This window comes from Cnephaeus nilssonii (assembly GCF_951640355.1).
Source record: "Cnephaeus nilssonii genome assembly, chromosome: 5".
NCBI lineage: Eukaryota > Metazoa > Chordata > Mammalia > Chiroptera > Vespertilionidae > Cnephaeus > Cnephaeus nilssonii.
Window position 1 is genome coordinate 80,859,387 of NC_137076.1, and position 23,072 is coordinate 80,882,458.

Sequence of the window (23,072 nt, forward strand, 5' to 3'; positions counted from 1 at the left end):
CAGAAAAAAGATTCCCCACCCCTGCTCTATGTGAACATGTCTTTCATTTCATATTAAGGAATGGAATTGATGGGTCACATAGTAGTTATATATTTAAATTTTTAAAAATATATATTTTATTGATTTTTTTACAGAGAAGAAGGGAGAGGGCTAGAGAGTTAGAAACATCGATGAGAGAGAAACATCAATCAGCTGCCTCCTGCACACCCCCTACTGGGGATGTGCCCGCAACCAAGGTATATGCCTTTGACCTGAATGGAACCTGGGACCCTTGAGTCCGCAGGCCGACGCTCTATCCACTGAGCCAAACAGGTTAGGGCTATATTTAACTTTTGATGAACCACCAAACTGTTTCCCCAGTGGCTGCACCATTTTGCATTCCCACAAGCCATGTATAAGAGTTCTTATTTTTCCACATCCTTGCCAACAGTTATTGTTATTTTTATTAGAGTCATACTGTAGGTGTGAAGTGGTACCTCCTTGAGTTTTTTATTTGTGTTTCCTTAATGGCCAATGATTTTGAGCCTCTTTCACATGCTTGTTGGCCATTTGTATAGCTTCTTCATAGAAATATCTACTCAAGTTTTTTGCTCAGTTTTTAATTGTTGTTTGTCTTTTAGCATTTCACAAATGAATAATGATGTTGAGTATGTTTTCATGTGCTTGTCAGGCTTTTGTATATCTTCTTTGGAAAAATGCCCATTCAAGTCTTTTCCCCATTTTTTATTTGGGTTGTTGGCTTTTTTGTTGCTGAGTTGTAGGAGCTCTGTATATATTATGGATACTAGACCACGATCAGGTATATAATTTTCAAATATTTTCTCCCAGTTTTGTAGGTTGTCTTTTCATTATTTTGATAATGTATTTTGATAAACAAAAGTTTTTAATTTTGATGAAATCCAGTTTATAATTTTTTTTGTTACTCTTGATTTTGGTGTCATATCTAAGAATTCATTGCCAGGTCAGAGGTCATGAAGATTAATTTCTGTGTTTTCTTCTAAGAGCTTTACAATTTTAGGTCTTATATTTAGTTTTTTGGTCCATTTTGAGTTAATTTTTTATTATGGTCTGAGGTAAGGGTCCAACTTCATTCATCTGTGTCTGGATATCCAGGTGTCCCAGTGCCATTTGTTAAAAAGATTAGCCTCTCCATACTGAATGTTCTTGACATCCTTGTGAGAATCAGCTGTCCAGCCCTAGCTGGTTTGGGTCAGTAGATAGAACGTCAGCCTGCGGACCGGGTTCTATTCTGGTCAAGGGCACATACTGTGGTTGCAGGCTCCTCCCCGGCCGAGGGCCTCTGGTCAGGCATGTGCAGGAGGCAACCTATTGATGTATTTCTTGCACATCAATATTTCTCTGTCTTTCCCTCTCTCTTCCACGCTAAAAATCAGTGGGAAAATATCCTCAGGTGAGTTTAAAACAACAAAAAGCTGTCCATAGAAACATGGGTTTATTTCTGGACTCCACTTCTCTTCTGCTAGTCTCCGTTCTTATTCCAGTACAACACTGTCGTGTGTGTGTGTGTGTGTGTGTGTGTGTGTGTGTGTGTGTGTTAGAGAGAGTACGTTTATTAAAGCTGGGCACCATGAAACAAGGAAGAACCTAGGTTAGAAAAGCAACAAGAGAGAGACTAGAACGGTCTGCTTTGGCTCTCCAGAAACATTATGGGGAAGAAGTGAGTCAAAGTGGGGCTGCTGTCAGCTCACTGGAAAGTCGGAGAAAAGGGGTCCTTGGAGACAGGTTCAGGGGGGTTAACATGGGATGAGCTGCCACTGCCCATGGCTCCCCTAGTTTCAAGTCTTGTGGGGACTTTAAATTTTTGAAAAAGAAAATTCACTCCAAAAGGAGATTCAAGTGGGTGTGCCCAAGGACGGTATGCCAACACTGTCTTGATTACTGTTGCCTCACAACAAGTTTTGAAATCCAACTTTGTTCTTCTTTTATAAAATCGTTTTATCTATTCAGCATCTTTTTAAATCCATATGAACTTTAGAATAATCATTTCAATTTATACAAAAAGTCAGCTTAGATTCTTTAAAAAAATTTTTTTATTGATTTCAGAGAGGAAGAAAGAAGGAGAGAAAGATAGAAACATCAATGATGAGAGAGAATCATCAATCAGCTGCCTTTTGCATGCCCCACACTGGGAATCAAACCCTCAACCGGGGCATGTGCCCTGACAGGGAATCAAACTGTAACCTCCTGATTCATAGGTCAATGCTCAACCACTGAGTCATGCCAGCCCGGCTCAGCTTAGATTCTTATAAAAATTTTATTGAATCTGTGTAGGTCAATTAGGAGAGAATTGACATCTTAACAATATTAAGATCCCAAAACATGGAATGTTATTCTCTTTATTTAGATCTTTCTTAATTTCTTTCAACAATATTTTGCAGTTTTAGAAGTGTAAGTTTGCTCTTCTTTTGTTATATTTACTCCTAAATAAATTCTTTTTTTATGTTATTGTGAATGGAATTTTAAATGCTCATTTTCAGGATGTTCATCGCAAGTATAAACCAACTTTTCATTCCTGGGATAAATCTCGTTGGTCGTGGTGTATAATTCTTCTTATGGCCAGGACCGGTTTGGCTCAGTGGATGGAGCGTCGGCCTGTGGACTGAAAGGTCCCGGGTTCGATTCCGGTCAGGGGCATGTACCTTGGTTGCGGGCACATCCCAGTAGGGGGTGTGCAGGAGGCAGCTGATCGATGATTCTCTCTCATCGATGTTTCTAACTCTCTATCCCTCTCTCTTCCTCTCTGTAAAAAAATCAATAAAATATAAAAAAAAATTCTTCTTATGCATTGCTGGAGTCGATTTCTAGTATTTTTGTTGAGGATTCCTGCATCCACATTCATGAGCGATATGGGACTGAAGTTTTCTTTTCTTGGATGTCTTTATCAAGCAGTCTTTCTTATTATACATAACCACAATATCATACCTATCATACACTATACCATACTAAAAAAGGAAACTAGGAAAAATTTTAAATATTAAAATATCAAGGTCATTGTTCAAGTTGCTTTAACTCAGGTCATTCTAAGTGACTCATAGAAGGCTTCTCGTGATCTAGAGAATGAGGGGGGTCTGAGCATTAGAAGAAGTAGCATGGGGGTTGTGTTGCAGGAACAAAAATGCTTGACTCCGGGATTTCTGAGGAAATGAACTGATGTCTTGGTGGTTCCAGATGACAGGATAGGAACAAAAGAGGAAGCTATAAGGAGACTGATTCTGGCTCAGAAAACAAAGTTATATGATCTCCAATTCTACCCTTGCAGTATAAAATTTGTTACACCACACCGGATATCCGATCTCATTGTGCCATGTGGAAGTGCGTGCCTTGCTTCTCTTAGTTCATCACCACTCCTTGTCTCACTTCCTTCCCTGTGTAGGGCACATTTTTCAGCCTTGCTCAATCTTTAGGCCTCACTTGGGTTGCCCTGTGCACTCATCCCCAATTTTGAATGAATCCTGCCTCTAGGCTATCAGATAAAAAACAATACTACATGTCTTGCAACTGGAACCACAACACGTATGCTATGGCCTCCAACCTCAGTTTAGGCAAATCTTTTTATTTGATTTTAGTGAAGTACATCAGTGTTTTCTCAACTCATGGCAGCAATATAGCCCTCAGCCTACTCCTCTCATTCATTCAATCAATTATTTTATAAAGGTTTATGGAGCACCTGCTGTGTGCCAGGCACAGAATTGAACAAGATTGGCACAACTGTAGCTCTTGTGGAGGTTTCAGCACAGTATTGAACAACAACAACAAAAAGATTTAAATAAAGAAGATGATTTCCATGTGAAATCAAAGCTATGAAGAAAATGATGAGGTATGAGGGGCTCCTTCATATAAGGTGACATTTGAGTTGAATCCTGAATAATGAGAAGGTGCCTGCCATTTGAAGATCTGTATTTAGAGTTTCAATATCATAGAAGTTCTACACACTCCTGCTACCACAATGACCCACCAATATCTCTGCCCAGATATCCTGCCTTCTAGCCTGGACTATAAGTTGATTGCTTCTAGGCTTGCACTAAGGCTAACCCCTCCACTGGTGAATTAGGTACCATGCCCTTTTATCTACTCAAAGGACAGTCCTCCAGCATGACTCTCTTCTTTCTCCTGAATCATCAAGTTTTCCTTCTCTACTAGAGTATTCCCATCTGCACATAGCCATGCTATTTCTCTCATCTTAAAAACCAATGAGCCTTAGCCCATTTGGCTCAGTGGATAGAGCATCGGCCTGTGGACTGAAGGGTCATGAGTTCAATTCCAGTCAAAGTTATGTACCTCTATTGTAATCTCGACTACTGGCCCTGGTCGGGGTGTGCAGGAGGCAACCAATCAATGTGTCTCTCTCACATCAATGTTTCTCTCTCTCTGTCTCTCCCCCTCTCTTTCACTCTCTCTAAAAACCAATGGAAAAATATCCTCAAGTGAGGATTAACAAAAAACAACAACAACAAAAGCCAATGAACATACCCTGCCTGATGTGGCTCAGTTGGTTGGGTGTTGTCCCATGCACTGAATTCTGCCCTGTTTTGATTCCCAGTCAGGGCACTTGTCCAGGTTATGGGCTTGATCCCTGGTAGGGGTTGTGCAGGAGTCAGCCAATTGATGTTTCACTCTCACGTCAACATTTTTTTTCTCTCTCTCCCTTCTTCTCTCTCTAAAAATCAATTAAAAATCAATCAAAACCTAGCTGGTTTGGCTCAGTGGAGATAGCGTCAGCCTGCAGTCTGAAGGGTCCTGGGTTCAATTCCAGTCAAGAGCACATGCCCGGGTTGTGGGCTCCATCCCCAGTTGGAGGCGTGCAGGAGGCAGCCGCTCAATGGTTCTCTTTCATCATTGATGTTTCTATCTCTCTCTCCCTCTCCCTTCCTCTCTGAAATCAATAAAAATAAAAAGTAAAAAACAGTGAACATAGCATACTCAATAGTGAAAGACTGAAAACTTTCCCTCTAAGGTCAGAGGAGAGAGATGGCTTCATATTTAAGTGTTTCTCAAACTCTCTGTGGCATGAGACCAAGTTTTTGTTTTAAAGTTCCAATCCATTGCAGATGATACTTTTGTAAAATATAATAGAAATATTGCTGCAGTGTGAAATTTTATAAAGTTTTATCATACTTATTCTTGACTTTTTTCCTTATCTCTCATAGTGCAGTAATAAACAATTTGCAGACTGGCCTTGCTTTGGACCATATTTTGAGTAGCATTGCTTTACAAGGCCCTACATGATCTGGCCCTGCTACTCTTCAATCTCTTACCATTCTTCCCCACCACCTCTGCTTACTCTCCTTCAGCCACACTGGCTTCTTTGTAGTTTTTTTGAACATTTCAAAGACCTCAGAATGTTTGTATTTGCTTTGCGCCCCCCCCCCCCCCCCCCATATTCTCAAGCTCTCTCTCCCAATTCACTTGTGTATCTGTACAAATATCCTCTATCAGAGAGAAGCCTTCCCTAACAATCCTATATAACATATCATTACTCAACACTGTCTCCTTTCTCTTCATAGCACTTGTCAAAGTCTGATATATGTTTATTATCTTCCTCTCACCCCCATCAGCCAACTAGAATCTGAACTCCATACAAACAAGAACTTCTGCTTTATTCCTGCAATAGTCACAGGATTTAACCTAGTGCCTGACACATATAAGCACCTGAATGAATGCTTCAGCTTCCATCACTATGATCTTCAGCCCTACCTAATCAGCTATAATTCCCAGATTTGGCCATGTAATTTCAGGTTTCTGAGCCTTTTAACATGCTGCCCATGTTTGCTTGGGATGTCCTTCCTGAGAAAATGGCAGGAACCTCTCAAGACCATATTAAATGTCTTGCCTTCTGTACAGCCTTCCAGAGGACCACACCTTCCCTCAAAGAGTTAATCCTTCCCACTCATTGAATCACAACTATCTTTTGTGGATGTCTCCTTTACTGGATTGAGAGTTCCCCAAGGGCATGGATGTTTCTGATTTATGTTTGTTACACCAGGCTCCCAGCACAGGGCCTGAGGTGAAACAGGGGCTCTATAACTGTTTGGTAAAGAGCTATTCAATGTAAGATACTGCTTAACATAGTTAATTCTCTGATACTAGAAATGTCCCAATAGGCTGGATAAAGTGCCCTTTAGGACACTCCAGTGGGTTTTCCTGACTGAGGTTGGCAGTTTATTTAGCTGTTCCGAGGATTCTTTGAGTCTGTGGTCGAGTGACCCACGAAACGCTCCCATCAATGTTAATTTTCATTCTCCATTCCTATCAGTGTGGTTCTGGACACTGGAGTGAGGCAGGCTGGAGGGCTGTGCTTGCATGCCCCCTCCCACCCTGTGAGGCAGGTATCTAGTCTCCTAGATTCCATGAACAAGGAAGTCTTAGAAAGAACAGCACCTCTTGGTTGATGTCCTGGGTCTCAGATAATGTGGATCAGGGGCACATCTCATTAACTGCCTTGTGATAGATTTAAGAAGCTGTGAAGGTCTAAGACGTTACTCTATTTGCAAATCAAAGAGCCAGCCTGAAACAGTTATACAGTACACACGTATGCTAACACAATCACAAAACCTCTGTTTCTGAGATGGACTGTTTAATGACAGCATCTTGTATCACTTCCCCATGCCCAAATGTCTCATCAGATGACACAGTGGAAGCCACAGCAGGAGAGAAATCTTAAAATTCTGAAACTCAGAGTTTATGTAGACCGCTGGCATAGCTGTTCCTCCTCTCTCAGAGACACAGAGAAAGAGAGAGTAAGTGAGAAAGAGAAAGCAAATGGCTCTGGGTTGTAACATTTTTGTAAGGGACTAGCTGGCTCATGGAAAATGCACAGGGATGAATGCATCTTCCTAGTTATATTTACTATTCCAACACCCTTTAACACAGGCACCAGTATTCTGCTCAGCAAGCCCGGATTGCACAGAAACTCCTTATTTCTTCTACACAGCCCCACACAGGCAACGGTTCCCTGCCCCTCTGCCCCTGAAGCCTTTACTTAGACAGGTGTGGTTTCTGAGGAACTGGGATAAAGAAAGTCTCAGTATAATGGATTCCCCATCCAGCACTGTGCCCAGCACAGAGCAGACACGCAGCAAACACCTGTTCAGTGAATGACAAGGACCGTTGTTTAAGATTTTAATGAATAGGAGGCAGAGAAATGGTTAGTTGAGAGGCCCGGAGGAGGATCCTCTGGAACTAGGGCAATCTGAGCCAATCCATTCTTCTCTCCTGAGCCTTAGGCCAAGGACCTGGCCCCTAGAAGCAGCACCACAGTTCCTGACACCCCCAGGGCCTGAATCAAATGCTCACCGGCTGTGACCACACCAGAGTTCTTCGGGTCCAGAAAGGGATTCCCGGCCAGTGTCAGGTCCCTCACCTTGGGCAGCTCGTCTGGCCGCGGCTCTCTGTTCAGCCTGTTGGAGCTGAGATCGAGCGCGCTGAGCTCGGCCGGCAGTCCTACAGGCACCTGCTCCAGGCCAGCGAATGACAGGTCGAGCGAGCTCAGTGCGCTCGGCCAGACGCACCGGGGAGCGCCGGGTGCCGCGGCGCGCAGCGCGTTGTGGCTGAGGTCTAAGTGGCGCGGTTGCACACCTGCCGCCGCCAGCGCCGCGCACACGCCGCTGGGAGTCTGCATCCCCGTGTTGCGGAGCGCTAGCTCCTGGAGGGCCGGGAACTTGTCCCGACAGAGAGCCGCAGTCAGGCCGCGCTCGTCCAGTCCAGGGTTGTCAGACAGGTCTAGGGCGGTGAGGGAGGTGAAGGCGCGGAGGTCTGCGCAGGAAAAGGCGAGCGGGTGTGCTTGCGCAATGTTCAATACTTTGAGGCCCGGCTTGAGCCACAGCTGCAGTTGTGCCAGCCAGGCGCTCCCCGCGGGCCACGACACATTGCGGATACTGAGGGCGGAGAGCGCAGGTCCAGTGGCTTCCAGGGGCGGTGGCGGCGTCGGGCCGATTACTTCCAAGTCCTCGAGGGTTAGTTGGTTGAGGCGGGAGGACCCAAGCCCACGGAGGAGGGAGAAGAGAAGCAGAGCAGGAACCTGTGCAGCACCCACCGTGAGTCGCCGCAAACGCAGCGCCTTGACCACGTCAGCGTACTGCTTCGGGTTGGTGTCGGCGAACTTGACAAACTCCTTCAGGCTGCGGCCACCGCCACGGATCTCCACCTCCACGGCACTCACACACTGGTAGGCGCTGGACCAGTCGGGCTCCGGGTCCGTGAAGTTGCAGGCGCAGCGGAAATCGTCGTCGTCCACCTCGCAGGGCTCTGGCGCGGCCGCCCAGACGTGAAGCAGTGGCAGCAGCAGCAGCAGCAGCAGCCGCCGCCGACAGGGCGCACGCACCTGGGAAGAGAGCGGAGGTCAAGGCGGCCCCAGCGGTCCCTGGGATTCTCCGAGCAGCCCCTGTTCGGCCCCAAGACCGTACACTCACCATGGTCGATGGGTCCTCAGGGCTCCGGGAAGGGCTCTGGCTTCTTTCCTGTATGGCAGCACTCCCGGCTTCCAGGCTCCACACGCCCTTTGGCAGCCTCTGAGAGTTTCTGTAACCCCAGGAACGTCCCTGTGTTCCCTCCTCGGTGAACCCTGGTCACTCCCCACCTCCCTTCACCGCTCTATTTACTAACCTCGGAAATTTTGCAACGAAGGATGTTGCTGGGAGGAGGGACGTAACAGGAAGGATCCGCAGGACCTCCAGTGTGCTCTGCCCCAGGCAGTCTTGATGACTCAGGAGCCCCAGGCTTGTCTGCTGGGTTTGGAGAAAGGAAGATCCCCAGTGCTTCCCACCAGGACCCTTTAAAAAAAACATATATATATATATATATATATATATATATATATATATATTTCAGAGAGGAAGAGAAAGATTGAAACATCAATGATGAGAGAGGATCATTGACCAGCTGCCTCCTGAATATCTGTGGATCAAGACTGAAACCCGGGGGTATGCACCAGCCCTGACATCCTAGTTCCGTGGTGGGCAAACTGCTGGCGAGCCACATGCGGCTCTTTGGCCCTTTGAGTGTGGCTTTTCCACAAGATACCACGGCCTGGGCGTGTCTATTTTGAAGAAGTGGCATTAGAAGAAGTTTAAGTTTAAAAAATTTGGCTCTCAAAAGAAATTTCAATCGTTGTTATTTCAACTGTTGATATTTGGCTCTGTTGACTAATGAGTTTGTCGACCATTGTCCTAGTTCATAGGTGGATGCTCAACCACTGAGCCTGGCTGGCCCAGCCCACCAGGACTCTTGCCTCCCCTGCCTATATCCCAGGACTCAATCTGGGTAGTTTCCTTGACTTTTCCCTAGTCTTGGTGGTTACTATTAACCTCCTGTCGTCCAAGTCCAATCCCCTGATTATCATTGGATATTTAGCTGGATATTTTGTGGAAGAGATTGCAGACTTCAACTATTGACTCGAAGGGCTGGAAATTAAATTCAAGAGAAGGAAGTTTATCTGAAGAACAACTCTCCTTCCTTTTTCTTTTTCTTTTTTCTTTTCTGATTTGTTCTTTGTTTAACTTTGTTGATTAAGAAAGTTATAGCTTTAGCCGAAACCGGTATGGCTCAGTGGATAGAGCGTCGGCCTGTGGACTGAAAGGTCCCAGATTCGATTCTGGTCAAGGGCATGTACCTTGGTTGCGGGCACATCCCCAGTGGGGAGTGTGCAGGAGGCAGCTGATGGATGTTTCTCTCTCATCAATGTTTCTAACTCTCTCTCCCTCTCTCTTCCTCTCTGTAAAAAATCAATAAAATATTAAAAAAAAAAAAAAGAAAGTTATAGCTTTTGCCCTGGCTAGTGTGGCCCAGTTGGTTGAGTGTTGTCCCCAGTTTGATTCCTGGTCAGGGCACATACCCAGATTTCGGGTTTGATCCCTGGTGAGGGAGACAACTGGTTGTTTCTTTCTGGTCACTCCCCACCTCTCCTATATAATAAAAGACTAATATGCAAATTGTCCCCTCCACCAGGAGTTCAACCAGGGGGCAGGGCCTGCGGGCCAACAACCTGTGGCCCCTCCCCCTGACCAGCCTCGCCCCCGATAGGCCCCCCACCCCACCCCAATGGGGTGGCTAGACCCCACCCATGCACAAATTCATGCACGGGGCCTCTAGTAATAAATAATACAGTTCTAGGTTTTAAGCTCTGGCTGAGTAGTTCAGTTAAAACATCATCTGGATAAGCCAAGGTTCCAGGAGATAGGGCAATACAAGAATCAACCAATGAAGGCATATATAAGTGGAACAACAAATCAATGCTTCTCTCTCTCAAATAAATGTGCTTTTTTAATTGAAAGTAATAGCTTTCCTAAGTAGAGGTGTTTAATAGAAACATATTAGCCAAGCCACTTGTACTCTTATAGTTTTCAATTCACCATCCTGCAATTGAGAAACTAGGTATTTATAACACAACTAGAGGCCAGGTGCATGAAATTCATGAATGGGAGGGGGGGGGTCCCCTCGGCCCAGCCTGCACCCTCTCCCAATCCAAGATCCCTCTGGGGATGTCCGCCTGCCTGCCTGATCGCCCCTAACCACTCAGCCTGCCTGCCTGCTTGTCCCTAACCCCTCTGCCTGCCTGCCTGATGCCCCTAACTACTCGCCTGCCTGCCTAATCATTCCTAACCACTCGCCTGCCTGTCTCACCACCCCTAACTGCCTCTGACTGCCTGCCTCATCGCCCCTGACTGCTTGCTTGCCTGCCTGATCACCCCTAACTGCCTCTGCCTTGGCCCCCACCGCTGTGGCTTCATCCGGAAGGACGTCCGGAATGATGTCTGGAAGGTTGTTTGGCTGTCTGATCTAATTAGCATGTTATACTTTTATTATTATAGATTTTCCCACTTTAACCTAGTTCTCCCTTGCCTTCCCCCAACACAATTCCTGTATCCTAGGAAGGAAAGGATGGACAAATTTTAAGTGAGGATTAATTAGTAATTCACTTGTTTTGACAAGAAAAAGAAAAAGTATCCCAGAGGGTAGGGTAGGGTTTATTCTTTGACAAGAGAAAAATTCTGAAATGTTCTAAGGGCCCTTTCTTTTACCTCTATAACTTGTTTCCTAAGCCCATTTCTTCTACAAATTACTTCTACCTCTGTGATTTTCTAAATGAATGTTCTCTTATAGTTTGAGTCTTGGCTCTGAATTGTTTCCTAGCCAGAACTCAAGTACCAAGGTTGCTGAACCCAGGTCCAGTCTGACCCCACCGGTCTAACACCTGGTGCTGTTCTCGCTGCCCCCAAGATGTTAATGTAGCTCAGTGTTAAATACACTAACCCTGCAGTCCACTGACCCTGCTCAGACAGCCAGGCATGGAGTCCCAGATCCACTGAGGTTGTCAGACTTGGGCAAGTCTCTGGACCTCAGATTTCTGAACTTCTGCTATTTTTTGTTTTCATTGCTTTTTAGAGAGAGTGGAAGGGAGGGAGGAAAGTGAGAGAGAGAGAGAGAGAGAGAGAGAGAGAAAGAAATATCAATGTGAGAGAGATACATTGACTGGTTGCCTCCCACACGTGCCCCAACTGGGCAGGATAGAACCCAGGTACATGCCCTTGACTGGGAATTGAACCCTAACAACTCTGCTCTAACTGCTGACCCACAGCAGCCAGGGCAAGGAACACCTTTTAAAACTCACCAATGTTGCCCTAACCGGTGTGGCTCAGTGGATAGAGCATCGGCCTCCAGATTGAAGGGTCCCGGGTTCAATTCCAATCAAGGGCACATGCCTGGGTTGTGGGCTCCATCCCCAGTAGGAGACAGCCAATCATTGATTCTCTCTCATCATTGATGTTTCTCTCTCTCCCTATTCCTTCCTCTCTGAAATCAATAAAAATATTTTTTAAAAATAATAAAACTCACCAATGTTGGGCTCAGCTGGTGTGGCTCAGTGATTGAGTGTGAAGCCATACACCAAGAGGTCACTGGTTTGATTCCCGGTCAGGGCACATGCCGGGGTTGCCAGCTCGATTGCCAGTAGGGGGCGTGCAGGAGGCTTCAGATGGATGTTGATTGATGTTGATTGTCTCTCAAGATGTTTCTATTTCTCCCTCTCTTTTGCTCTCTCTCTCTCTCTCTCTAAATTAAATTTAAAAATTTTTTTAACTCACCAGTGTTTCCCCAGTACCTAGTCAATCAGTGGCACTCAAAAGTTGGTGAATTACTTTATTCTAAAAATAATGCGACTCACTTTAAAAAAAATTTCTTTATTGATTAAGGTATTACATATGTGTCCTCATCCCTCCATTAACCTCCCAAACCCTCCCACTCAAGCCCTCACCCCCCAATGCTACTCACTTTTGTACAGACCAGTGAAATAATTATATTTGTCTCATTTTCCTCAGCGTAAAATTGTTACCGCGAACATTCAATATGGCAACGCATGGCCACTCATCTACACGAAGGGTGCTGGTTGAGGTAGGGTGGATGGGGGTACAGATAACATCAAACCAATAACACGATTAATTATTGTGAAATGGGATCCTATATCTTCCTAGAGCTCGGGCTAGTTTTGAATGTTCCTGGGGAAGTTTGCTTACTGGCCTGGGGCGGCAGAGGTCAGGAGGTCAGGATTGAGTTACTTTCTCTATTTGTTTTAAACAAATCTATCATTCTTTTTTTTAAAAAAACATACTTTATTGATTTTTTTTTTTAACAGAGAGGAAGGAAGAGGGATAGAGAGTTAGAAACATCGATCAGCTGCCTCCTGCACACCTCGTACTGGGGATGTCCCCGCAACCAAGGCACATGCCCTTGACCGGAATCGAACCTGGGACCCTTCAGTCTGCAGGCTGACGCTCTATCCACTGAGCCATTCTTATGTTATTTACATTTTTATTGATTTCAGAGAGGAAGGGAGAGGGAGAGATAGAAACATCAATGATGAGCGAGAATCAAATTGATTGGCTCCTGCACGCCCCTCACTGGGGATGGAACCCGCAACCTGGGCATGTGCCCTAGGCGGGAATTGAACCTGGGACCCTTCAGTCCGCGGGCGATGCGCTATCCACTGGTCAAACCGGCTGGGGCTTTTCTTTTTTTCCTAGAATTGGGGAGAAAACAAGGCTGTGCTGCTTTCACTGGGCTCTCAGCCCAGATCCCACCCTCTGCCTTCGCCCCGCCCCGCCCCACTCCGCTCCCCCCTTCGCCCCGCTTCCCCTCCCCTGACCCCGCCCATCCCTTCGCCCCGCCCCAGCCGCTGGCCGCTCCTCCCCTCGGCCCCGCCTTTCCTTCGCGCGGAGCTCCTCCCGCTTCCCCTCTCCTTCCGCCCAGCGCCGCGGCTGCGCCGTCCCAGCCCTCTCCTGTGCGTGGGGACTGGTTCCCAGCCTGCCGTCCAGCGGGAACTTCCTCCAGCTCCACACCATGCTGAGCCCACGGCAAGGCCTTCTCAGGCCGGTGGGATGCGGGGTGGAGGAGCTGCGGCGCCGCCGGCGGGAGCGGGAGGCAGGTGCGGGCGGGGAGGGAACACGGGAGGGTGGGGTATGGCGGTGGGAGGCCCCTGGGTGGGAGATGGGGTTCCGGGTCCTGGGTGCCCCTCCGTTGCCCACAGCCGACTCCTTTGTCCCCAGCACTGCGGCGGGCACGGAGGGAGCAGCAGCTGGTCAGCAAGAGGCTGCTGAGAGACGACACCCCAGAGGAAGCCGAAGGGGGATGTGTGGCCTCGATCCTCGGGGAAGCCGAGGTGAGGGGGTCAGGGTGCGCGGTGAGGTCCCTGCAAGCTGGCGCCAAATTCCTTCCTCGAGTACTCGAGGTGGTCCCCAAACCTGAATGCGATCCCTTCAAAACCTCCAGTGGGCCAAGCCAGAAACTGGGGTGTCAGCCTCCACCTCATCCCCACATCAGTACTTCAAGGCCTAGCCGGTTTTTACCTCGTAAAGAACTCTGAAGTTTGGTGTGTTTTTTAAATCCTCACCCGAGGATATTTTTCCATTGATTTTGTTTGTTTGTTTTAGAGAGAGTGGGAGGGAGAGGGAAAGAGAGAGAAACATCGATGTGTCACATCACTAGAGAGACACATCGATTGGTTGCCTCGTGTATGCACCCTGTCCTGGGCCAGGGATCGTCCAAGGCCAAATACGTGCCCTCGGAATGGAACAGGGACCCTTCATTCCTTGGGCAGAGGCTCTATCCACTGAGCCAAACCCCTTAGGGCAAGAACTCTGAAGGTTTTACATGCCTCCCCATCGCAGCTCTCCACCACCCTCCAGTGGATACTTACTGTAGCTTCCGAACGGGTCATCTGCATCTATGCTTGCCGCCCTCAAGTTCATTCTTCATACATCAGTCAGATGCCTTTTTTAAAAATAGAGACCAAACTGCTTTCTGTGACCCATAAAGTTCAGCCTAGTCTAACCTCTACCAACCCCAGCCTTATCAACTTATTAATCTCAGCCAAACTGCCCCCTTTTCAGTTTTGGAACAATATACCAGGCTCTTTCCTGTCTCAAGGCCTTTGCCTTTGCTGCATCTCAAGTGGGTCCCTTTTGGTATTTTGTGTTAACAACCTGTTTACAGAATATTAATCATCCTGTCTAATTTGTTTGTTTATTATCATTTCTCCAACTAATTTTTTTAAAAATATATTTTATTGATTTTTTTTTTTACAGAGAGGAAGGGAGAGGGTTAGAGTTAGAAACATCGGTGAGAGAGAAACATCGATCAGCTGCCTCCTGCACACCCCCTACTGGGGATGTGCCCGCAACCAAGGTACATGCCCTTGACCAGAATCGAACCTGGGACCCTTCAGTCCGCACGCCGAAGCTCTATCCACTGAGCCAAACCGGCTAGGGCTCCAACTAATTTTTAAGTCCACAGGAACCTAGACTCTTATCTTTGTCATCATTGAAAACTCAGATGCCTGCACAATATTTGGCATTTAGGAGATGCTCAGTATTTATTAAGTGAATGAAAGAATTGGTTTTAGTTCATTTATTCATTCAACAAGCATTGGGCATCCCCTGTTTGTATTATCGTTTTGTTTGTTTGTTTTTAAATATATTTTTATTGGTTCAGAGAGGAAGGGAGAGGGCGAGAGAGAGAGAGAGAGAGAGAGAGAGAGAGAGAGAGATGAAAATATCAATGATGAGAGAGAATCACCAATGGGCTCACAACCTAGGCATATGCCCCTACCGGGAATTGAACGTGACCTCCTGGTTCATAGGTCAACACTCAACCACTGAGTCACGCTGGCAGGGCTGTATTATCTATGTTTACATATATAGTTGTTTTTTTTTTTAAATTACTTTATTGATTAAGGTATCACATATTTGTCATCAACCCCCCTACATATATAGTTTACAAAGCACTTACACCTGGGTTATACCATTTATTCATTGTGTACTTACTTTATGCCAAGAACTGTGCTGGGTCCTGAGGTACACAAGAGGAAAAGAGTCCCTTTCTTTGAAGTGTTCACAGTCCATGAAAGAGACATGAGGCACAATAGAAACCCCTAAGTCTGCCACAGAAAGCCAGAAAAGGCTAATTCCCCAAAGGCAGTGACAGGAGCAGAAATCTGAAGGAAGTGGAAGACCCGGGGAGGGTATGCCAGGCAGAAGAAATAGATTGTGCAAAATCTTTTCTTTTTACTAGTAAATATATTTTTATTGATTTTAGAGAAGGGCGAGGGAGAGACAGAAAGAAACATCAATGATGAGAGAGAATCATTGATCGGCTGCCTTCTGCACTCATGCAATTCGGGATCGAGCTCGCAACTCAGGCATGTGCCCTGACCAGGAATTGAACCGTGACCTCCTGGTTCATAGGTCAACGCTCAACCACTGAGCTACACCGGCTGGGTTGATAGTGCAAAATCTTGGCAGCACTAAAAAGTCGTGTTATGCTAGGTGTTAGGGTACAGGCTGCATGGGGAGAATGATGAAGCATAGGTTATGCCAGGGATTTAAATATTATCCTTGAAATAACCCTGTAAGAAAACAAGATAGAAGTTACTCCTATTTTTTTTCAGGTGAGAAACTGATGTTTAGGTCCTTTATAGAATAAGTGGCTGGGCTGATTCCCTCTTCTTTCCACTCTACTGCACTGTTGGCACTTATTAGTGTGAATGACAAGTTCTAGGGATGGTGAAATAGTGGAAGGCTCACAGGTGAAGTAGGCAGAGCAGGTCTTGATTTGCTTTCTGGCAACTGTGTGTTGCCATCTTTCCCTGCCCTGGGCTCTAGATCCAGCAGTTCCTGTGGTTAGCCCAGCGGGGGACAGAGGAAAAGGAGAGAGAAGGAGCTCTGGTCAGCCTTCGTCGGGGCTTGCAGCACCCAGAGACACAGCAGACCTTCATCAGGTCAGTGGGTGGCTGGGGTTCTAAGGGATGGATAGGAGTGTGGAGGGGAGGGGCCGCAGGCTGAGCAGTGCTCTGGTACTCACTCATGTAGGTTGGAGGGCAGCATGCGGACCCTGGTTGGGCTCCTGACCAGCAACCAGGCCCTGTTGCAGCTTGAGGCGGCTCGGTGCCTTCATGAGCTCTCTCATTCTGAGCAGTCCGAGGTGGCTGAGGCCTGCCTGCCAGCCACGTCCTACCTTCTCACCTACCTCGCCGGTCACAGCTCAGACCTTATAGTAAGCCCTGTCACTTCTGCCTTGTTTTTGGTTTGAGTTTAAAAATTGTGTCTTTGGGTCCAGTTTGAGCTGGCAGGTGGGGAGAAGAAAACCTGTTTCCACTGATGCCCACAGCCATGTACACACCCATCATCTATCCTCCTGTACCCAGAGCCTCAAGAACAGGACTGCTCCATCTTCCCCATCCCCACCTCCACCCTGGCTTGACATGGGCCAAGCCCAGTGCTTTTGTTCTGTTCTCAGGAGCTCTGTCTGTATACACTGGGTAACCTGATTGTGGAGAGTGAAGCTGGGAGAAGGCAGCTCCTGCCACAGGGCATTGTTCCAGCCTTGGCTTCCTGCATCCAGGTGAGTGTCCACCCTGACTTTCCTGAACAGCCCTCCCCTTACTTCTTCCCACATGCCCCAGCTGCTTTGTTTAGGCAGTTCCAGCCACTGCCATATGCTAAGGGGTTGGAAATCTTCCGGCCTAGCTTCCAGAGCCAGATCCCTACCCTGTCTCCTTCTAGTCCCCCCATCTGACTGTGCTTGAAGCCCTTGGATATGCCTTGTCCCAGCTCCTGCAGGCTAAGGAAGCGCCAAAGAAGATCATCCCGTAAGTAGTACTGTCTCCAGATGTGCCGTCAGGAGTGACCCATTTGGTAGTGTAGCCCCCAAGACCTGATCAAGTCTGGTTCCAACGCTGTTGTACATTTAACCCCGTGTGGCTGGCTGGGAAGGGCTTTGGGTTTGGACACTTTCCCACCTGCTCTTAGGGTTTGGGAAGAGTGACAGGCATCTTGCCTTCTGTGGTTTCTAATCAGAGCTGTTTCTGCCTGCAGTTCCGTCCTGGCCTCCCCGATTCCCCAGCATATGCTGCGACTATTGCAACCTGGACCAAAGCTGAACCCTGGGGTCGCCGTGGAGTTTGCCTGGTGCCTTCACTACATCATCTGCAGGTGACACCGGCCAGTTGGGAAAGTACCACAGACCTTTCATGGGTTCCCTTCTTGCCACTCAGGTGTTTGAACTTCGGTTTCTGGAATTATTGTGGTGAAAATGCCCCCTCTCAATAATTCCATGAAAGGTCTTCCTTTCCTGGTTTTCTCTTCTTGTAATCCAGGAAACCCACAGACCTGGGCTGTTTGCAAGCTTAAAGGTAGAAATGGCTTAGTAACTACTTGCTTCTTATTGCCCAGCCAGGTCAATAATGCCCTGCTCATCACCCATGGGGCTGTCTCCACTCTGGGGCTGCTACTCTTGCACTTGGCTGGGACTGTCCAGAGTTCTGAAGATGCAGGACTGGAGTTGGTAGGTGAAGAGGACAGGTCAAGATCTGCACAACCTTTCTTCCTACTGTTCCTCTTCCAGTGTGCAGGGAGTCCCCTCCTCCTTATACCTGACCCCCAACTTGTCTTTGCAGCTGGTGTGCCCTGTGCTTCGGTGTCTAAGCAACTTGCTAACAGAGGAAGCGGTGGAAGCTGGGGGAGGGCAAGTGCAGCTCAGAGATGAGCGTGTCGTGGTATCCATATTTATCCTTCTGCAGTTCCTCCTCCAGAAACACCCCAGCCTGCTTCCTGAGGGCCTTTGGCTTCTTAATAACCTCACTGGTAAGAGCCATAATCTTGCATAGGCTGGACCTTTAGATACTGGGAAAATTTCCTTGGGTTTTGGACTGAGGTGGGTAGGATTGAGGGGGCACTTTCAGGCTGCAGTTAGGGGGACTTCACCCTGACATTTTTCCTTCCAGCAAACAGCCCTAGCATCTGTACCTCCTTGCTCTCCCTGGATCTGATCAAGCCTCTCTTGCAGTTGTTGCCAGTATCTAATGTGGTGAGCGTATTGGTAGGTATTGGGAGTCATCTGAGCCCAAGGTCTAGTGGCTGAAGTATAAACAGTACAAGCTCAGAAGTGCCCTTATCTGAGAGCTGGCAAGTGGTATAGTATGGATGGCCTGAGGGCTACAGCCATCTAGGTATGAATCCCTAAATTGGTTTACTAGATACTGTTCTTGGGGAAATCAACCATCTTAAGCTTGTTTCCTGATTTATAATTACTACCTGAGGGCAGTTGTGGAGATTACAGAACTTGCTTATAAAATTGCTTGGCACAGTGCCTTGGGCATGTGGTCAGCACTCTATAGATTTTTTGCTGTCATTGGCTTTCATCCTTTGTGGGGACTGTGTATATACTACATCTCTCTCTCTACAGGTGCTCACAGTTCTGTGCAACGTTGCAGAGAAGGGTCCTGCGTATTGCTGGCATCTGTGGCCAGGGCCCCTGCTCTCCTCCTTGCTGGACACATTGGCCTTCTCTGACACTGAAGTAGTAGGCCAGAGTTTGGAGCTGCTGCAACTGCTGTTCCTCTACCGGCCAGAGGTTGGTTTCTGGTCCTGTTCTCAATCCTTGATCTGAAGCTTCTAGTCTCACCATGGCCACTTCCCTTCCAGTACTAACTATAGCCACTTCTCTGGACCTGGCTAGTCTATGTGTCCAGGTCAGAGCCTACATCCTCTTGCTGGGAATGTACCCTTTCCCAAGAAGAGGTGGGCTAACCCATAATGCTCTGGGAACTGAGTGTTAGGGCACAGAGACCCAGGTGCCGAATCCTTTTCTTCCCTGCCTTTAGGCTGCCCAGGCCTTCCTGCAGCAATCAGGGCTGCAGGCCCTTAAAAGGCACGAGGAGGAAGCACAGCTCCAGGACCGAGTGCATGCTCTCCAGCAGACAGCTCTTCATAGATGACCTGGCTTCTCAGTGTCACTTTACTCCACACCCCCACACCCCAGCTTCTGTACCCCATGGAGCCTCTTATGGTGGTGGGAGGGTTAATGAGGCCTCATGTTCTCTGATTCCACATCTAAGCCTAAACCAAGACCTTTAGACTCCAGCCCTCCCTTTCACTCAGCACTGTCCATACAGGATTAGAGGCAAGTGGGTGTGGTCTACTTACTCTGGGGCCCTGGAATCTCTCTTTTTTGTTTTGTTTTACTTTAGCAGCTGGTAGCTTTTGATGGGGCAGAATAAAGTCTTATTTTTACATTAAACTGCTTTGCCTCAGTGGTTGCATAATACGGGGTAGAGGGTGGAAGAGGTAAAGAACATCCTGAGACGGCGTCTTACAGCACAAGCTTTATAAACAACAGAACATATTTTTCCACATTGTACTCAGCCCAGCAGAGCCCAGGCTGTGGGGCTGTTGCTCTCAATCCTCAGCGAAGGCTTCAGGCTTTGCCACTTAGCACATTCTCTAGGGCTCTGGTTACCTGATCAGCACTGAAGTTGTTCAAGGAGACATTCTTCTCTTGGCCAAATGCTGGAGAGAAAGGGAGGAGAGAAGGGGAGGTGACTATCTACTCTGCACTGTGGGGGCTAGCAGAGCATAACAACAGGTCTTTGTCAGCAACTTAAGGTGTTGTTACGATAGGAAGGGTAGTAAAAAGATGACCAAGGTGGATTTGGTAGGCCTAGAATTTCCCCCCTGGGCCTCAAACACATCTAGGAAGCGTAGGTCCAACTAGAATTTTGGCTGATTGTGGGTGGACACAATGGTAAGGAAGGTGTTTCAAGGAAATGTTAAGGGGCACAGCAGGCATTTATTAACCATGTGAGCAGTGCATTGCATGGACCTAATCTTGGCAGGGTACCCATTCTGTGGTTCCCACAGACCATCTAGTATAATGCACTATAGCTATTTGAGTCCATCTCTTCTAGTCTACTGGTTTTTGGAAGGAGAACCTTTTTCCTCCTTCAGTTTTTAGTGCTTGGCATTACTACACATGCCCACTGTTCGAACCAATCTGCCTTAGGTGTGACTTCCCTCTTTCTCCAGACCTATCTAGGGCAAGGTGTTGAAAACCAAGATTAGCCAGGCTGGTGTGGCTCAGTGGATGAGCATGGACCCATGAACCAGGAGGTTACAGTTCCATTCTATTGTCAGGACACATGCCCTGGTTTTGGGCTTGATCCCCAATGTGGGTGTGCAGGAGACAGCCAGTCAATGATTCTCTCTCATCACTGATGTTTCTATCCCTCTCTGCCTCTCCCTTCCTCTCTCTCAAATCAATCAAAAAATATATTTTAAAAAAATGATTAAAATACCACTATTCAGTATGTATAAATACTGATTGCATGCCTACTAAGTGTTAGGCAACATGAAAGTAATTTTCAGATTGTAGCAAATTGAAATAGGTAATTGTTACAGATTAGTAAGAAGCTAAGAAAACTCTAGGACTTACGGAATAGGGGAAGACAAATAGTAAAACAGTAGTTTGCAGCCACCTAGTAAATCCTATTTTCCCTAAACCAAGGATGCTTAATAGTATAAGGAGACAGATAACAGAAATCTAATTGCCATTTGCCAACCATACAGACAGACAAGAGAATAAATCTCATTTTGGTAGATCATAAAGTTAATGAACATTCTATTGATCCCCTATAAGACCTGCCCTAAACGCCCAGCCTTTGAAATGCCTGAAAGCCCAGCAGATGTGGCTCAGTGATTGAGCCTCAATCTATGAACCAGGAGGTCATGGTTCAATTCCCCGTGAGGGCACATGCCGGGGCTGTAGGCTCAATCCCCAATATGGGGTGTGCAGGAGACCGTCGATCAATGATTCTCTCTCATCATTGATGTTTCTCTCTCCCTCTTCCTTCCTCTCTGAAATCAATAAAAATATATTTAAAAATACATATATATTATAAAATAAAATGCCTGAAAAGGGCCTTGGCCAGTTGCTAAGTGGTTAGACTGGAGTTCCACTGACTGAAAGGTCATGGGTTTGATTCCTGGTCAAGGGCACATACCTTGGTTGCAGGTCTGATCCCCCACCCTGGTCAGGCGTGTGGGGGAGGCAACCAGTCGATGTGTCTCTCTTACATGGATGTTTCTCTCCCTTCTCCCTCCCTTCCACTCTCTCTAAAAATCAACGGAAAAAAATATCCTTGGGAGAGAATTAAAAAAATAAAATAAAATGCCTGAAAAGGAAGGTCCCAGGGTGGTCTCCCTCCAGGGAGCACACCTGTGCCATTCCCTTAGCCCTCTCCTTCCCCCAATGGCACGTGTCCCCTACCCTCTAAGGGACCCCATGAGACTTGCAGCCAGGGGAGCAATGGTCCTTGTTTCACTGTCCTATGCATGTTTTTGCTGAAGTCAGTAAATTCTTGTTTGCTTTTCTACATTTTGTCTCTTTTTTGTTATTAATTCTCAGCTGAGGATATTTTTGCCATTGGTTTTTAGAAAGTGGAAGGGAGGGAGGGAGGGGGAAGAGAGAAAAACATCGATGTGAGAGACACAACCATTAGTGGCCAGCCGAACTCACCCCCCACCCCCTCACACACACACACACACACACACACACTGGGGTGGGCATGAAGCTGCAACAGGTACATGTCCTTGACTGGGTATCAAACCTTCGACCTTTCAGTGTGCAGGCTGATGATCTAATCATAACACCAACCAGGACTACATTTTGTCTCTTGACTGAAATCTTTCCCTCAAGACAAGAACTGAGGGTCTCCTCCTCTGGCCAGTAACAGTAACATGATAAAAAAGGAGGTAGGGGCCATGTTACATAACTGGTCTGGGAATGCCTTTTTGAAGAGATATATAAACTCAGAACTGAACATAACCACCTGAATAAGGAGCCAGCCATGGATGTCTGGCAGAAGTGCATTCTAGGAACATATATGTAAAGGCGCAACCCTGTTATATCCAGCTACATAACCCTCTCATATAATGAAGATCACTCCTGGCACTGCCCACACGTAATTTGGAACGACCTACATTGACCAGAACTGATCAGCACCCCTCTGGCCCTGTCTGAAACCTCTTCAGGATCACAAAAATGTACGGCTCCTGTTCCCTAAGTAGGACGGGGCCCGCCTCCTCGCGGCTGTTACCCAGGACACGAAGCATCCTATAATCGTACAAACGTAAATTTCCTTATTGGCAACAAGGTCAAAAGCAAGGCCAAAGTCTCAGTTCCGATCTCTCCACAAGTTTTTGTTAGACCGTGGGCGGCGGTTTCTCTTCTCGAACCCTTGTTTCCCCACGTGGGTCCCAGACCCCCAGCGTCCCGCACTCACCGTAGCGGGCCCAGAGCTTGGGCCGCACCTCGGAGCACTCGCGGATTAGGATGGGCAGGTCGGGGTTCGCCTTCTTCAGCTCCACGTAGCGCTTCTCGATGAAGTCCCTGCGGGGCCCGAGAGAGCGCCGCGCGTACGGTGTGGGCGCGGGCCTTCCCAAACGCCCGGGAGGTCGAGGTCGAGGTCGTGACCCCGGCGCCCCGAAGCCCGCCCGCCCACCACGCTGCGCCTCACCTGACGCCCTGGCTGCCAGGCGAGCGCTGGCACAAGTGGATGCGAATCTCCCGTAGACCCAGGTTGGCCCGGACGCCTCGACTCGCCGCCGCCGCCGCCATCTCCGCCGGAACCCAAGACCCGGCACAGGCCTCCCGGCCAAGCTCTCCAGACCGACCAATCGCGGCCCCTCCAGTCCCGCGATAGCTGGGCTGACGTAAGGGGGCGGGGCCAC

The 23,072-nt window shown here is 47.5% G+C and overlaps 3 protein-coding genes across 6 annotated transcripts; 1 reads left to right on the forward strand and 2 right to left on the reverse strand.

Annotated features, from left to right (window-relative positions):
• Window positions 1-5,707: 5,707 nt before the first annotated feature.
• CD14 (CD14 molecule) lies at window positions 5,708-8,671 on the reverse strand. Its single transcript, XM_079772366.1, has 2 exons — window positions 8,430-8,671; window positions 5,708-8,341 (listed from the first exon to the last, which is right to left on the reverse strand). The coding sequence occupies exons 1-2, from the start codon at window positions 8,430-8,432 to the stop codon at window positions 7,241-7,243; spliced, it is 1,104 nt and encodes a 367-aa protein (XP_079628492.1). The 5' UTR covers window positions 8,433-8,671; the 3' UTR covers window positions 5,708-7,240.
• A 4,591-nt stretch (window positions 8,672-13,262) lies between these two features.
• TMCO6 (transmembrane and coiled-coil domains 6) lies at window positions 13,263-19,543 on the forward strand. Of its 4 annotated transcripts, none has more exons than XM_079772138.1 (12): window positions 13,302-13,435; window positions 13,557-13,669; window positions 16,170-16,285; window positions 16,377-16,560; window positions 16,804-16,908; window positions 17,070-17,155; window positions 17,382-17,498; window positions 17,739-17,850; window positions 17,963-18,149; window positions 18,290-18,384; window positions 18,751-18,918; window positions 19,169-19,543. In XM_079772138.1, the coding sequence occupies exons 1-12, from the start codon at window positions 13,351-13,353 to the stop codon at window positions 19,280-19,282; spliced, it is 1,482 nt and encodes a 493-aa protein (XP_079628264.1). In that variant the 5' UTR covers window positions 13,302-13,350; the 3' UTR covers window positions 19,283-19,543. The 4 variants fall into 4 exon arrangements, with proteins under 4 accessions (XP_079628267.1, XP_079628264.1, XP_079628265.1 ...); XM_079772139.1 differs by having other exon boundaries at window positions 18,086-18,149; XM_079772141.1 differs by lacking the exons at window positions 13,302-13,435; window positions 16,377-16,560 and adding an exon at window positions 13,263-13,291.
• Window positions 19,544-19,654: 111 nt separating this feature from the next.
• On the reverse strand, window positions 19,655-23,037 carry NDUFA2 (NADH:ubiquinone oxidoreductase subunit A2). The gene is made up of 3 exons (XM_079772142.1): window positions 22,859-23,037; window positions 22,625-22,731; window positions 19,655-19,853 (listed from the first exon to the last, which is right to left on the reverse strand). Exons 1-3 carry the CDS (start codon window positions 22,957-22,959, stop codon window positions 19,762-19,764), a joined length of 300 nt encoding a protein of 99 aa, XP_079628268.1. The 5' UTR covers window positions 22,960-23,037; the 3' UTR covers window positions 19,655-19,761.
• Window positions 23,038-23,072: the final 35 nt, after the last annotated feature.

Excerpts from the sequence above, each read along its gene's own strand:
- TMCO6 (XM_079772138.1), top strand. The coding sequence starts at position 13,351 with ATGCTGAGCCCACGGCAAGGCCTTCTCAGGCCGGTGGGATGCGGGGTG. Across the intron at positions 13,670-16,169 it reads CGATCCTCGGGGAAGCCGAG|ATCCAGCAGTTCCTGTGGTT; the intron begins GTGAGGGGGTCA and ends CCTGGGCTCTAG. Across the intron at positions 16,286-16,376 it reads ACACAGCAGACCTTCATCAG|GTTGGAGGGCAGCATGCGGA; the intron begins GTCAGTGGGTGG and ends TCACTCATGTAG.
- NDUFA2 (XM_079772142.1), bottom strand. The coding sequence starts at position 22,959 with ATGGCGGCGGCGGCGGCGAGTCGAGGCGTCCGGGCCAACCTGGGTCTA. Across the intron at positions 22,732-22,858 it reads CCTGGCAGCCAGGGCGTCAG|GGACTTCATCGAGAAGCGCT; the intron begins GTGAGGCGCAGC and ends CGGGCCCCGCAG. Across the intron at positions 19,854-22,624 it reads CAAGCTCTGGGCCCGCTACG|CATTTGGCCAAGAGAAGAAT; the intron begins GTGAGTGCGGGA and ends CTTTCTCTCCAG.